Below are 15,284 nucleotides of genomic sequence, written 5' to 3'. Positions count from 1 at the left end.
CACAATTGGACAAAGGTATTGGTGCTTGACTTTATCCTAGTTGGAAATTGTGCATATATAATTGTAAGCATGAGGATTTTCAGATTTCATTAGGCGTTGACTTGGTTGGGGCATATGCTGAAGGAGTTGAACACCAGCATTATCTTTTATTTCACTTCAATTATATTAGCTTTGTATTAGTGAAGCAGTAGATCAGATGTTTATACTTAGCTTGTAAAGCAAAAAGGTGAGGGAATTAATAGTTATCGTCAGGACCATACAGGTAGAGTCAACCCCTATTGGAAATAGAGGATTTTCAATTTCATATGGCTGATTTCATTTATTTTATCTTTACATATATAACGTGAGAGACCTTCTTAAGTAACTGGCATTTTATATATATATATATATTGGGGTGTGGCAATACTACCCGAACCCGCGGGTACCCATCCCACCTCTACCCGTTCGGGGGTGGATAATTATCCGCACCCGCACCGGAACGGATTTTAACGGGGCGGGGTCGGATTTAGGTTAAACCCACCCCTATCCGCTCCGGTATATATAATAGATATATAAATATATATTTTTAATATATAATATATGTAAGATATATATAAAATAATTAGTAAAATAATTAATAATATTATATCATATTAAAATTTTTATTTTAATTTATGTTATGTATATAAATAATAGTTATATAATTTTTAAAATTTTATTTTATTTTTTGGATTTAATAATTATAGGGGCGGGTAGGAGCGGAACGGGTACCCGCAGAGGCGGGTTAGGGTTTAACATTTTACTACCTGCAAATAGAGGCGAGGCGGATTCGATGCAGATTTTCGTTGAGCAGAACGGAGTCGGATAGAGCAAAAACCTCCCCCGTTGCCACCCTTATATATGTGTGTGTGTGCGCGCGCGCGCTACTTATGTGTGCAATTTGTCATTCGTCATGATATATTATAATCTTAGGGATGGCAAACAGGTAAACGCATCGCCCATCTCATTTTGTCAAAATTTTGTTATTTTGCGTTTCAATTATATTTTTGCTTTATGAGATAATCCTAAATTTCTATCTCGTCGAGTTTAATGGCGAATTAGCAGATTAGTGAGGCAAGTCCACTAATTTTTATTTTTTTATATTATTAAATTATTAAATATTAAAATAAATATATAATTTCACAAACATTTTAGTAAATATTAATTTTTAAAAATAAAAAATTATAATTTTTAGATTCACAAACATTAAAATTTTTATAATTTTAAATATCTAATAAATATAATTATTAACAAAATTTTTTGAAACAAAATAATAAAATCGGCATGTTCAATTGTTCAAAATATATAATTAAAAATAAAATATTATCCAAATATCTAATCAATCAAACATAGTTCAATTTATAACTTAGAATAAAACGGACAACATTCTAAATACAAGTACAAAAGTAATGTTCTAAATTCAATCATCATCTTCATCCTCTTGTAGAATGACAGGCCTGTCAGGTAAGCCCGTCTAGCCTGCTGACACCTATCAAAACCCATAGATTAAGTGGTGCGAGTTAAGTGGTCTTTTTCATTATTGCGGTCTCAAATTTCTAGTTCGGATCACTTTTTTTTTTTACAAGTTATGTGGACCAGTCCGACGAATTTTGGTCCGTTTGTCACTCCTAATTATATATTCGGTATTCTTGTTGTGTTGTATTAGGAAAAGTCTAGGGGCAGCAACTTTATTAAATTCTGTCCAGTATGTAATCAGCAAAAAAAAAGTAATCTATTGGATGAAATCTCACACCATTAAAATAATCATTGATGACTATTTGATAGCTATAAATCACAAAAGTTGCTGCCCTAGCACTCCTTGTTATGTTATTTCTGCAACATGTTAATTTATCCAGCATTCATTATTGGATTAGAGTTTAATTATCGGGTCCATATTTCATAAGCAATCTCCCATCCAAAACATATACAGCAACAAATATTTCCGTTTTTCTAGTTATACTATCTTGTTTTTTTTGGTGACTAGTTATACTATCTTGTTGACTGTTGAGTGTGTTTTGTTAGATATATAATTATTGAAATGAATTTTGCATAAATCTTTTTAATTTTTTCTGTGTTTTATACCAAAATTCTTTTTATTAGAGAAAAACAATAATCAAATTCTAAACTTTTTAGTTATAGAAACCTTAATATTATGTCATAAAATCATTTATCCCAAAAATTTATAATGATAAATAAAAAAACATATAAATGATTATATATCTTACATTTATATTTATCAAATTAAGTTTTTGGCTTAAAACAATTTTGTTATATGATATTAAAATTTTTATGAACAGAAAATCTAAAATTCTATTTTTTTATTAAATAAATAATTTTATTATTAAAACTATTATCTAAATAGTAAATACATCAACTTTACCTACTCAACTTAATGTTAATAGAATAATAGTTCACTTCTTCCTTTGTTTTAAATTCGAGAAATCCTGCTTTGACCATAGAAGCTGATACGTGGAGTTGCAAATTTGAATACAATGGTCCATTATATTTTTTAGAGGAACGATAGTTTCCAGTGATCAGCATTTCAGCGGGTTACAAAGGAGGGAGATAATGAGTTAATCATATTTTCATTATCTGTGTATGTATAATTAATATGATTAAGAAACTAGGCGGAAATGGAAGTTTATGGAGTAGTTAACAGCAATTCAAAACTCACTCATAATCATTTTATATAGCATAGTTGATTGGTTGCTCCAGCATTAGAGGCAAAATTATAATTGAATGAAGGGTAAAGCTAAAACATGTAACTAACAAAATTAGATTACATTTCAAAACCGAGCCAGACGAACTTCACCAGTATACAACACCCCCACTCCCCTCTTCTTGGGAGACCATGAACAATGGCATGAAATTACGCTGCAGTTACATTCATACAAATGTCGACGATTTTCAAGAGATCTTTCGAGAAAGGTTCTTCATGCCATAACCCATTCCCTTGAGCAAAACCGACTGTGTTTGAGGGTCTGGTTTTATAACAAACTTCAAATTCAAGAAATCCCTTATGTTTCTGAGAGTTTCAATTCCATGCTGGGAAAGTTTTCCAACACGAATCTTTGAAAAATCTTGAGGACACAGAGCGCAAAGAAGAAATAACAGACCCTGCATAGCAGACACGTTAAAATATTAGCAGGCATATCAACATCATCTCTACTTCATACAACTTATCATCAAACTTGGGTGCAAAATTAAACTAACTTTGAAAAAGAAGTGAATGGAGCCAAATGTTGCTGACATACGAACCTGATGTGTTGAATCTACTACACCCCCTTGAGCAATCTCCCCAAGCAAAATATTTGCAATTCCGCAACCAACATCCTCTGGAGGCATCAAATCTTTTTTTGAATCATCCTCAAGACCAGCTGTTTCTTCATGCCTAGCATGAGAAACGGCTGTATCTGCAGATATCAAGCAACCGGTAGTAGTCTCCGCTACCAATGAAATCCCATATCCGGGTGAACTGCATCAGTAAAGAACCTGGTAAATATTTTCGCTTTTTCTACCAGATACAGTTGCAAAATTCAAATTAATCATTCAATAATATCTACTGAAAGAAAAGGAAACATACTTTCCGGCCTGTGGACCTGATCGGTGGTCAGTGAAGATGTGCACATCTGAAAGTAGTGGATTGAAGATTCCACGGGCAGCTCTAATCATGCTATTTTCAAACTGAGCAGACACTTTGGTTGAAAATGTGATTCCTCTAATCTTCTTAACAAATCCCTCTTCAGTCCAATTAACTGCCTGTAAAGTAGAATATATGATATAACAAAATCCATTCTAATAAACTAAATCAAAGAAACCAAAAAAAATCCCAGCAACTTACAGATAGACTTTGAACAACAGGAAGAGACAAAACAACTTCTCCACCACCATTCGGAGGTACTCCACGACTCTCTATTTTAAGACTCAGGCCTTCAGCAGGGACCCCAAAGCGCTTTAGCATGGGCAAAGCAGTAGACTTGAAAGTATCAACCGATGGATCCTTAAAATCATTTGTGATCCCTGAAAACAATTTTATGGACAAATTTAATTCAAATCATTAGAATATATCCTAATTTCTAAATGGTCCTTATATTCTAGTTTTCTTTAAAAAAATAAATTAATATACTTTCCATACTTTTCTGCCTTTCCTGTTAGTTTCTAGGCAAAGTATTTGATGGAACACTTGTGTAAAAAGCTCTATTCAATGGAACCGTCAAAAATATTTATAAATTTCTCCTAATTTATTAATTTATATTTATACATTTTCAACAAAATCTTTTATATTTGTAAAACAAGCACAAACCTCAAAACACTCCATAGATATGACATATGAGAGGCTATAAGCTCCATAGAATAATAACTTGATCTAAGCAGAGTGTCAGAATCACTAAAGCCTGCTTCCAAGTTGCAAATTTCAAGTGCAAAATGTACATATGTCAACTTAATTGACTCTCCCTATATAGATCTCAGCTTTGCCAAGCCTCCTTCTCACGTTCCAACTTTCAAGTCGCAAATAAGTAAAGCAATGACAACAAGAAGAAAGAAGAAAGAAGAAGAAAGGAAGAGGCCCCAATGAAGAGTGAATTGGAATTACTACTTGGTTTCAGGTTCCACCATACTGACGACAAGCAATGTGCTTCACAATCTATTGTTGTTCCTATCAATCAAGGAGATCGATTTATACAAATTTGATCCATGGCACCTTTCAGACTTTCCTTTATACTACTTAATTTCTCAAGAAAAAAAAAAAAAAACCAAAACAAGTGCTAATTATTCCTTTATAGAAATGGCTCCACACTGAGAAAAAGTGATATTTCTTCTTTCATAGAGACCGCAAATATCCAACAGTTTGCACCCAAACCGAACTGCGGACTATCTTGCTGAGTTATCTTCACCAATTTGATCTTGCCGCCGACCGCCGCTGTATAGAGTGGAAGGCGTTACGCTGGAGATTGGAGTAGTGAGAGTTGGTGCGGAGCGAGGGTTTTGAGGTTTTGACTTGCTTTTGAAATTATTTTTTTGTTGAAAATGAGTAAATATAAAATAACAGGTTGAGGCGAATGTATAATTTTTTTGCACTTCCAGTGAATGGAGCTCTGAGAGTTCCATAGAATCCTTTGCCTAGTTTCTAATAGGATCTAGAAAAGCATAACCGAATCGCAAATCAAAGTGTCAAAATCACATACTGAGTACCGGATTCCAACCACACATAACAAAGGGGTGCCTTAGAACCTTGATTGTAAGTCCTAAACTCCTAATGGCAAGAATAGAGGACATATTTGTTATGAAATTCATGAGAGCATATCATAAATGTTATACCTTTGAGGGTGATGGTGAGGGGCTTCTTGGCAAACAAACCAAGAAGTATGAGCGGCTCCAGGAAATAAGCAATGGAGCGAGACACACCGCAGTCGTGGGGACGGTGCTGTGTGCCACCCATAATAATGCCGGGTTTATATTTCAATTTGGTGCCTGCAAATCAGAACGAAACTCTAATTATCATAATTAGTATAGAAGGAAATAGGAGCTACTAAAGAGAATGGTGTATATATGTATAGATACCGGTTTCATTGATTTGGACGAGGCAATCATCGGAGACAGTCTCAAACAAGCGGAGGAGGGAGATCTCGTGGTTGTGGAGACCAGGCCAAGTCTCGTCGGCACGAATATCATCAATGATTATGGGAGTTGAAGAGAGAGTAGCAAGAAGAAGGCGCTGCCTGAAGCTCTGGCTTCCTTTCAGCCTCTTGTACTCCGTCTTCATCCTCTTCAATATGTTTTTCAGCTTTCACTGCGAAGTCTGAAGTGGCAGCGGAGGTTGACGGAGCTTGGTGATCTGATTCAGCAAGGCTGCGAGAACGATTCAATGACAATAAAATTCAAACTTTCACTTCCAATTTGTCTATTTTTCATCATTAAAAGTTCACATTCAAAGTTGAACACACCAAAGTTCATGACTAGAATTAAAATCGAAATGCACGTATTATTAATGATAAACAACAAAAACAAAGACAAAAGTGTCTGACCGAATTTTCAGCAACTCAGCAACAGCAAACAAGTTTTGAATTTTAATTAGTAAATAACAAAATTTCGTATATTTAGTTATGGTTCTGAATTACATTAACAAAAGCTTAATATTAATTAGGATAAAATAAAAAACTTACCAGGGATGAAGCAGGGCAGCAACACAGCGGAGAGGATGGGCAGAGCACTGAACAGAGACGCTGCTGACGGCAGCGACGCGGACGGGCAGAGACGCCGGAAGCGATGCAGGAGTTACTGGAGAAGAGGTGCAGAAGGAGTGGTGGAGAATGCAACAATGAGACCGGCGGCGGCGGTGACTCTGGCGCGGTTGGAATACCGATAAGGAGAAGGAGATAATTTACATTAATAAATTAAATGAGATTTAAATTTATACTGATGTCCTAAATCAATTTTTTTATATGTCTATTCTAAAATATTTCTATGTAAATCGAATCTATTGATAATAATAAAGTGAATCAACTATATTCAATTTGCTATATATATGCTATAGAAATAGTAAATTAAATTAACTAGATTCAATTTATTATATATACATAACGTCATCAAAGCAATAAGCTCTATACTTAATTTCACAAATTAAATGATAATTTAATTGATATGGTATTTTAATTATTTCTCAAATTAAATTACATATTAAATAAATATAGTTGATTATTTTATATTGTATAACTGTCCTTGCTTCTAACTCTGAAAAAAAACTTCAAGCTTTAACTCTTATACTATTTTGGAAGGCTATATTTTATATTAAATTTTTTAACATCAAAAATTTTGGTGATGATTTTTTAAAATTTTTTATTGTTTCGTTTTAAATTCATAAATTTATAAAAATATAAATTTTCTAGAATTTTAACTAAAACACAAAAGTTGAATTTTTATTCTTATTCGTTTTAATTTTTTTATATTTTATTTGACTCCAAGTAGGAGTATTTTTTATTGACATTTATATTTTAAAGTTAATAATTAACTTAAAAATAATAAGTTGTATAAGTAGTAAATTGAATCAAACTGATTCGATTTACATGTATATGTAATTCGATTTACTACTTCTGCTTAGTTGATTTAATTTACTACTATTATAACTAAATCGAATATGATTGATTTGATTTACATAGAGATATTTTAAGACATGCGTGTATCGAAAATTATTTTAGAATATCTTTGTAATTTTATACTCCATTCAATTTATTAGTATAAATTCCCCTAATATATATGTAAAATAATTTTAAGTGTACAAAATATCTTACTATTTCAATAATTTTAACTGTTAATTTTAATTATAAAAAATATATGTAATATATATTAATTAAAATCAATAATTAAAATTATTAAAACACCAATATTTCAAGTGACTATTTTTTAAATAAGGTGTTCAAGACATCACTCAATCCAAACATCTCAAAAATGTAATCCAAATCTAAATTACATTTTTTGGTTGGAATTTATCATTTTTTATTTTATATAACTTTTATGTTAGAACTCGAGTTATATTTTAAATAAATTTGATGCAGTTTTAAATCATATTTTATAATAGTCACAAAAAAATCATGTTTTATAATTAAAATATATATTTTAGATTAAATTTTTATTTTATTTCTTGAGATTCATATGATTATTTATTTTAGTTTTTGAAATTTAAAATTTTTTATGGTAATGTCCAGATTTAGGTTCGAATACCAATTTGGTCCTTCAAGTCTTTTAGATGATGAATAAGCAAACAGAATGTTGAGATAGCACTTTTATTACCATGTTGGATGCTGCAATAACTAATTAACATGGTTTAATTTATATTTATATTTAATGTAGTTTCTGAAATCCTAATTCTAGCCTTCCGCATCCTCTTTCTTGCTTCTTCTTTTTTGTTTCACAATTATTAATGACAACAACTCTAATCCCACCACCATCACACTCCAAAAATCTCTCATTTTCTTTTCAAAATCACCCATCGTCCAAAACATCTAAATTGGGATTCGATTTTACATGGGAAGGTTTAAAAATTCCAATTCTGGCATTGAATTTAGCATTTAGGAGAATAATATCACTGTAAATCAAAGAGGGCCACAACTATGAAGGAAAAGAACACCTTTTACAATGTTCAATGCAACAAACAAATTATTTATTCTTCTCTGAGTTCAAGATACTTTCTATAAAAATAGTGTCTTAAAAGTTTCCGTGAGCCACAAGATTGCAGACGAGGAGAAAACGATGCCATTTTGGGTATATTAGAATCCCACGACAATAACAACGTGGAGGGAAGATTGGCGGAGCACAGAGGTGAAGAAGAGCTCGTTGTGGGGCTCGCGCTCAACTTGCTGGGACTGCGAGGTTGTTGTGGGGTCCATGAACTTCACTGTGACAAGGGTTCTCGCAGGAGGAGGAAAGTGTCGGGGAAGATGGCGTCGAAGCCGCCATAGCCAAGTGAGAAAGAAAAGAAGTTGGTGGCATGACAAAAGAGGAAGCAAGAGAGGCGGTATGGGGGCTTTGAGTTGTCTCCGATAGTGAAAGGGGAGGTGCACTTACGAACTTACGGTAAAAGAAGAGAATGAGGAGGAGGAGAGAGGCGGCGGTGGCAGTGATAAGAAGAAGAAAAAAATAAGACAAGAAGGAGGATGAGAAAAACTGGAATTAGGACTTTAAGTCTCGTTTGTTTCATGTCCATGTCCACTGGAGACATGGACATGGTAGAACATGTACATTGTTTGTTTGTTGAAACACAAAATTTTGATGCACACAGTTACACATAGATATACATAAAATACATGTATTTTGTGTCTCTCCTTTTAGCTGTGACACTGAGACATAACTCATGAGACACAAATTTTTTCAGTTTTATCCCTAGTTATTTTTTAAAATTCTAATTTTATCCTTTATCCTAATTTCAATTTCATAACTCTCCCTCTTCTTCTCCAATTCATTCTACCTTCCAACCTCTGTTCTACCCCTGCCTTTTTCTTTTCCCATTGTCACCGTCACCACTACCGGCGTTGCCACCGCCTCCTTCCTTTGTCCGCCTCTCTTCCTCTCTTCTGCCTTCTCTCTCTTCTTCCGCCGCCACCCTCATCTCCCTCTCAGCGTTGTTGTCGTCACCATCGTTGTGCCGTCTCTCTGTCGTCTTCCGTCATTTCCGTCGTCGTGTCGTCTCCAGATCTGCCTTGGTTCGCCTCTCTTCTTCGTCGCTTGTGTCGATGCCTCTGTTGCCTCGTGTCGCCTTGCCTCTAGATCTACCTTCACACACCTCCGTTGTCTTTGTTGGTTCGTGCCGGCGCTGACGCCTCCGTTGCCTCTCCCTGTATATAGATTTGTCTTTACCGCCTCCATATCTGTTTTTCAAATTGTGCTTGTTTCTTGTATTTTTTTTCATTATTCTTTTTCATGGGATATATTTTGTTCAAGTTTCTTTTTTTCCTTAGATCTCTGTCTTAATTTTTTATATATAAAAAAATTATTGATTTGATTATTGGATTAAAGATTTTGATGATATTTCATAGTTATTTGGATTGAGGCTGAAAAATTAATGACAATGATGGTGGAAAGTAATGTTGGTAGTGGTATTGCAGTGATAGGGATAAATATGATATTTAGTTGAGATCAATGTGTCTTGTACATTATTACCAAACATAGCAAAAAAAATTGTGTATTATGTGTCTATGTCTTACTGTGTATTTGTGTCTCAAAGACACTATCAAAATTCTGCCTTATGGACCACATTGAGTACAAGCATAAATTAAGCCATGTCAGTTAGCTATTGTATCCTCTAATGTTATAAGAAATGTGCCATCTCAACATTCTGTTTGATGATTCATCATTTGAAAGGTTCGAGAGACTAAATTTGTACTTGAATTTAAATCTAGAGTATCACTACAAAAAAATTTTAAATTTCAAAGACTAAAATAAATAACCACGGTGAATTTCAAATACTAAAATAAAAATTTAATCATATATTTTATATTAAATAATAATAAAAATATTATATTTTTATATTTTAATTAATATTTTAAATATTATATGATATTACTTTTGTTTTTAAATAATTTATTCTAAAGATTTAATGTAACAATGAAATTACTTCAATAATTTATACAACTATAAATCGAATAAAAAATAAATTTCTTTGTAATATTTATTATTATTTTTTATCGAACTCATTTATAATTTTGACATGAAATATTATTCCTTCTTGTATTGCTATTCCAACTAGAATTTAAGGGTTGTGCAGAATATCTTGAACTATTTTCTGATTAAATTAATTTAAATATTATATACCATAATATATTGAGTTAAATGATGAATATATAGATGTTAAGCTAACTATTTCAGTATAACTTTGTTATGGTTTTTCATGCTAGGCAACGAGTATTTTGAATCTCTGAAAATTGGTGTCACCGAAAGAAAAAAAATAAAAAAAAAAAAAACAGAGAGAAACTTGAAATATTATCGATCCGCTTCTATCAAGATTAATTTCTAAAATTTTAATTGTTTTAAAAAATTATATTATATTAGTCTCAAGCACATTTCTTATTATTAAAACTCAATATCGTAAGTGATATAGTTTAGTTCTTGTCCTTAAAAATATCTCATAATAAAATTTTATGTTCAAAATAAATATCAATCATATCATAATTTTTTTTAATTCATAAAATATATTTTCTGTAACTCATTATCTGTATAAAGATCCCTTAAATCAATATTTAAATTGCATTCAAGAACGTGCTAGTATTCTACAACTTTATCATACCCACATTTTTTTTATGATGAAACATAATATCTATCAATATCTTCATTTGACTAAATTTTTATTTTGATTTTTGAGATTCACGCGATTATTTATTTTAGTCTCTAAAATTTAAAATTATCTATATTGGTCTTTCAGATTTAAGTTTGGATACTAATATAGTCATTCAACTCTTTTCGGTAATAATTAGACAAATTGAATGCTGAGATGACACCTTTCCTGTCACGTTAGACGCTGTAACGGCTAGTTGATGTGTCGAGAGTTGTATTTGTATCCAATTTAGTCCCCCTTGTTAAAACTTTGTCATTATAACTCAGATAAATAATAAGATAATTAAGGTTTTAGGGACTAAATTGGATACAAATATAACTCTCGCCACGTCAGTTAGCCGTTGCAGTGTCCAACGTAATAGAAAAGGTGTCATCTTAACACTTTATTTGTGTGCCGAAAATAGTCGAGGGATCACATTAGTGTCCAAATTTAAATCTAAAAGACTAATATAGATAATTTTAAATTTCAAAAAATAAAATGAATAATCGCGTAAATCGCATGATTAATTAAAAGGTATAGTTATCAATAACACATCAAATTAAAAGATAGACCCAATCACATAGAAAATCTTTAGCATATTTACAATTCACCAACAATGTTAACATATGTGAATCATCAATTTCATCTATATATAACATGAACACATATAAAAACCTTGCACCTAGTAACACAATAACTAAAACAAATCTTAACACGGACTCAAATTCAACAAAAATAGGATCAGAATAATGAAAACAGAAAAATATCATCGCCAAACATGTATACATTACAAAAAAAAATTATGATATTTTTTTGTCACTCATCACCAACCTTTGAAAGCAAAGTTAAAAACCCTTATAGCTATATTCAACATTCACGCACGATTACACACTCTCTGAAAATTAATATTCACCCACAAATCATTTCTCCTCCAACAACCACTAATTATTTTTAGAATAAATTTCGGTAAGAAAGAGAGACACTCAGATAAAGATACTAAAAATATCTTTTTTTTAAATTAAAATTCAACACATATAATTAATTAAATTATATTATTTTTATTAAAATTAGACTGAAATATATCATAAGAGTATTTTAGTCATTTTATATAATAGGGGTATTATAGTCATTTTTATAAAAAATAATATTAATTTAGACAGATTCAAAATTTAATTAACTATTTTTTGATCAAATTAATTTGTCTGACATAATTTTGACAAAAATAACATAATTTAAGTGATTATATGTGTTAAATTTTAATTATTAAAAAATATCTTTAAAAAAAGACATTTTTTACAACTTTATGGGAGCATCCCCTTTGGGTAAATAGTTTAATTAAGCTCCTTTTAAAAAAATAGTTTAAACAATAAATGACTATATTAAAAAGTAGCTTATAAATACGTTATTTTGTATTTGAATTTTTAGTTCTAAAAATACTTATTTTAAAAAAAATGTGATAAAAAGCTTTTTATTATGAGAGAAGTAATTTTTTTTAACTTTACTATAAACTCCTAAATAGCTTCTTAGAAAATTATAATTTGATTTTAAAAATTATACCAGATATTAATACTATTATTTTTTATAAGTTAAAAGTTCAAAAAAGTTCCTTTTAAAGTTTTTCAAACAGACATTTAGTTATGGAAGAGAGAAATTTTTTTTTTGTTTTAAAGTTCAAAAAAAAAAGAAAGAAAAGATAAAAAGTTATCAAAAGAATGGAGAAGTAATGTTTTATTTTTCTAAAACCTTCAACCTTTTTTTAGTACCAAAATTTACAACGTTATTTTTCCCTTTTTAGCAGCGGTAAATCCAAAAATTTTATAAAAGGGGATTAAATTAAATACAAAATAAATTAAAATAATATAATAAAAAATTAACAAAATATCATTTATAGTATATAGATCAAAATTAATAATTATATTTGTTCATACCCTGGCCCAATGCAAAGGCCCAGGTCCAACTAAAAGGCCTAATCTAAAGGATTAGAGCCTTGCTAAGTGCCGACCTTCACATAAGAAGTCGGTGTCAGCCACGACTTGGTCTGAAGAGGTCGGATGTGAGATTAGCTGGCAGATAAACACTCATTCAAATGAGTAACCACCCCTAAAATCTCTCTAACCGCCTCATAAAGCCATATCTTAACCTCCCCAAGATAATAGGGACGGTTACCACCCTAAAGATACGGCACTACACCAACGGTGGTTATGGACTCACCACTACAAATACACTGACCCCCCTCAGGTATCTCTAAGTCCAATACTCTCTAGACCTGCTCACACTCCCATTCACTCACGAATACAAGTCGGAAGGAGGCTCCAGTGTGCAGACCAACTCGGAGACTACCATCCGCGGACGATTGGGCCAACTAGCGCCATCTATTCTATTAATCTCCGGTTACCCACCGTAACATTGGCGCCATTTCCGGGGACCCGAGAGATCATCCCTTGATGGCGGACAGATCCCATGAAGAAGGCCATGTGGAAACAGATTCCGAACAAGAGAATCTGGACACAGGTAATAACAATGTGGACTTAGCCCTCCACCAGGAGGTTAACAATCAGCAGAGAGAGGGCACCTCCGGGGTAAAAAATCCGAAGGCAAACTCCTCAGACGAGCGCGAATTAGAAAAAGGCGGACCATCCCACGTAACTGAACTAATGGGGTTAGTCCACAGCCGCCTGGAACAGTTAGAACAAGAGCGGGAGCGACAAAAGGAAACGGAGAAGTATCTAAAAGAGGAGATGGAACGGCGAAAAGAGTTAGAAAGAAAACTCTTAAAGCTGGAATCTTCCCTCAAAAATCGCAACTCCCGTGACGAACAGGAAGAGCCACCATTAGGGGGAGAGGATCCCTTTAGCGAGGACATAATGAGGGCTAAAGTTCCGAGGAACTTCAAAAGCCCTGATATGGACCTCTACGATGGAACCACGGATCCGAAGCATCATCTAAGCAACTTCAAAAGTCGGATGTACTTAGCTGATGCTTCCGACGCTACGCGATGCAAAGCTTTCCCGACCACTCTATCGAAAGCAGCGATGAAGTAGTTCAACAGCCTCCCCCCGAGGTCGGTTACCAGTTTTGAAGACCTCTCAAGGAAGTTTTTGATGAGGTTCTCTATCCAGAAAGACAAAGTGAAACATGCGCCAAGCCTCCTGGGAATAAAGCAGGAGGTCGGAGAATCCTTACGAGCCTATATGGAAAGGTTCAACAAAGCATGTTTAGAGATTCAAGACCTGCCCACAGAGGCAGTCATAATGGGGCTGGTCAATGGGCTCAGAGAAGGTCCTTTCTCACAGTCCATATCTAAAAGACACCCCGTTTCTCTAAGTGATGTACAGGAAAGAGCTGAAAAGTACATCAATATGGAGGAAAACGCTAGGTTGAGAGACCTGAGTTGGCGACCTGGGCTCCCTCCCTCAACAAAAGAGAGGGAAAGGGAAACCAAGAGAAAGGAGGAACTCGGTCTCGAGAGACCAAGAAAATACCACTCTTATACTCCTCTTAAAGTTTCTATAGTGGACGTATACAGAGAGATTTGTAACACTGAAAGACTGCCACCCCCTAGACCCATTAAAAATAAAAAAGGGGGGAGCCGCAGTGACTACTGCGAGTACCATAAAATATATGGTCACTCCACAAACGACTGTTACGACCTTAAAAATGTGATAGAAAAGCTGGCTAGAGAAGGTCGGCTTGATAGATATCTCATAGAAAGGTCAGACGGTCACGGAAAGAGAAAGCGAGATGACATGGATAGAAGAGATACACCTCCACAGACCCCAGAGAGACATATCCACATGATCTCAGGAGGGTTTGCAGGAGGTGGAATCACCAAATCTTCTCGCAAAAGACATCTCAAAAGAGTCTATCAGGTCGGAGAAGAGTCATCTGACCTCCCTACCATTTCATTCACAAAAGAAGATGGGCAAGGAATAATCCCTGGACACGATGATCCAGTAGTAATAACCATGATCCTGGCGAATGCCCATCTCCACAGAACCCTAGTGGATCAAGGAAGCTCGGCGGACATCCTTTTTAAGCCCGCTTTTGACAAACTAGGGTTGGATGAGAAAGAATTAAGAGCCTACCCCGACACCCTATACGGATTAGGGGACACGCCAATAAAACCACTGGAATTTTTGCCCCTCCACACCACTTTTGGAAAAGGGGAAAAATCAAAGACTCTGAGTATAGACTTCATAGTCATCGATGTAGGGTCAGCATATAACGCTTTAATCGGCAGAGCTACTCTAAACCGACTCGGAGCAGTGGTATCTACACCCCACCTTTGCATGAAATTCCCGACTTCAGCGGGGATAGCAACGGTAAGGGGAGATCAAAAGTTGGCGAGGAAATGCTACAATGAAAGCCTAAATCTGAGAGGAAAGGGCAGAGAAGTTCACACAATAGAGCTCGGAGGTGCAAGGGCCAGAGAAGAGCTGCGACCACAACCGGGAGGAAAAAC

The 15,284-nt window shown here is 33.7% G+C and overlaps 1 protein-coding gene across 1 annotated transcript; it reads right to left on the bottom strand.

The window, feature by feature from the left end:
* Window positions 1-2,670: 2,670 nt before the first annotated feature.
* Window positions 2,671-6,388, bottom strand: LOC107490323 (probable RNA 3'-terminal phosphate cyclase-like protein). Its single transcript, XM_016111101.3, has 7 exons — window positions 6,183-6,388; window positions 5,581-5,868; window positions 5,338-5,490; window positions 3,860-4,038; window positions 3,602-3,777; window positions 3,277-3,493; window positions 2,671-3,135 (listed from the first exon to the last, which is right to left on the bottom strand). The coding sequence occupies exons 2-7, from the start codon at window positions 5,780-5,782 to the stop codon at window positions 2,926-2,928; spliced, it is 1,137 nt and encodes a 378-aa protein (XP_015966587.1). The 5' UTR covers window positions 5,783-5,868; window positions 6,183-6,388; the 3' UTR covers window positions 2,671-2,925.
* Window positions 6,389-15,284: the final 8,896 nt, after the last annotated feature.

This window comes from Arachis duranensis, chromosome 5, assembly GCF_000817695.3.
Source record: "Arachis duranensis cultivar V14167 chromosome 5, aradu.V14167.gnm2.J7QH, whole genome shotgun sequence".
Taxonomy (NCBI): Eukaryota; Viridiplantae; Streptophyta; class Magnoliopsida; order Fabales; family Fabaceae; genus Arachis; species Arachis duranensis.
The sequence above is the reverse complement of the archived record's forward strand: the minus strand, read 5'-3'. Positions and strand labels throughout refer to the sequence as shown.

Bases quoted from the DNA above. Each gene is read 5' to 3' on its own strand.
- LOC107490323 (XM_016111101.3), bottom strand. From the start codon at position 5,782: ATGAAGACGGAGTACAAGAGGCTGAAAGGAAGCCAGAGCTTCAGGCAG. The intron at 5,491-5,580 runs GTATCTATACAT...TCTGATTTGCAG, and splicing joins CGTCCAAATCAATGAAACCG to GCACCAAATTGAAATATAAA. The intron at 4,039-5,337 runs GTATAACATTTA...AATTGTTTTCAG, and splicing joins CCTCACCATCACCCTCAAAG to GGATCACAAATGATTTTAAG.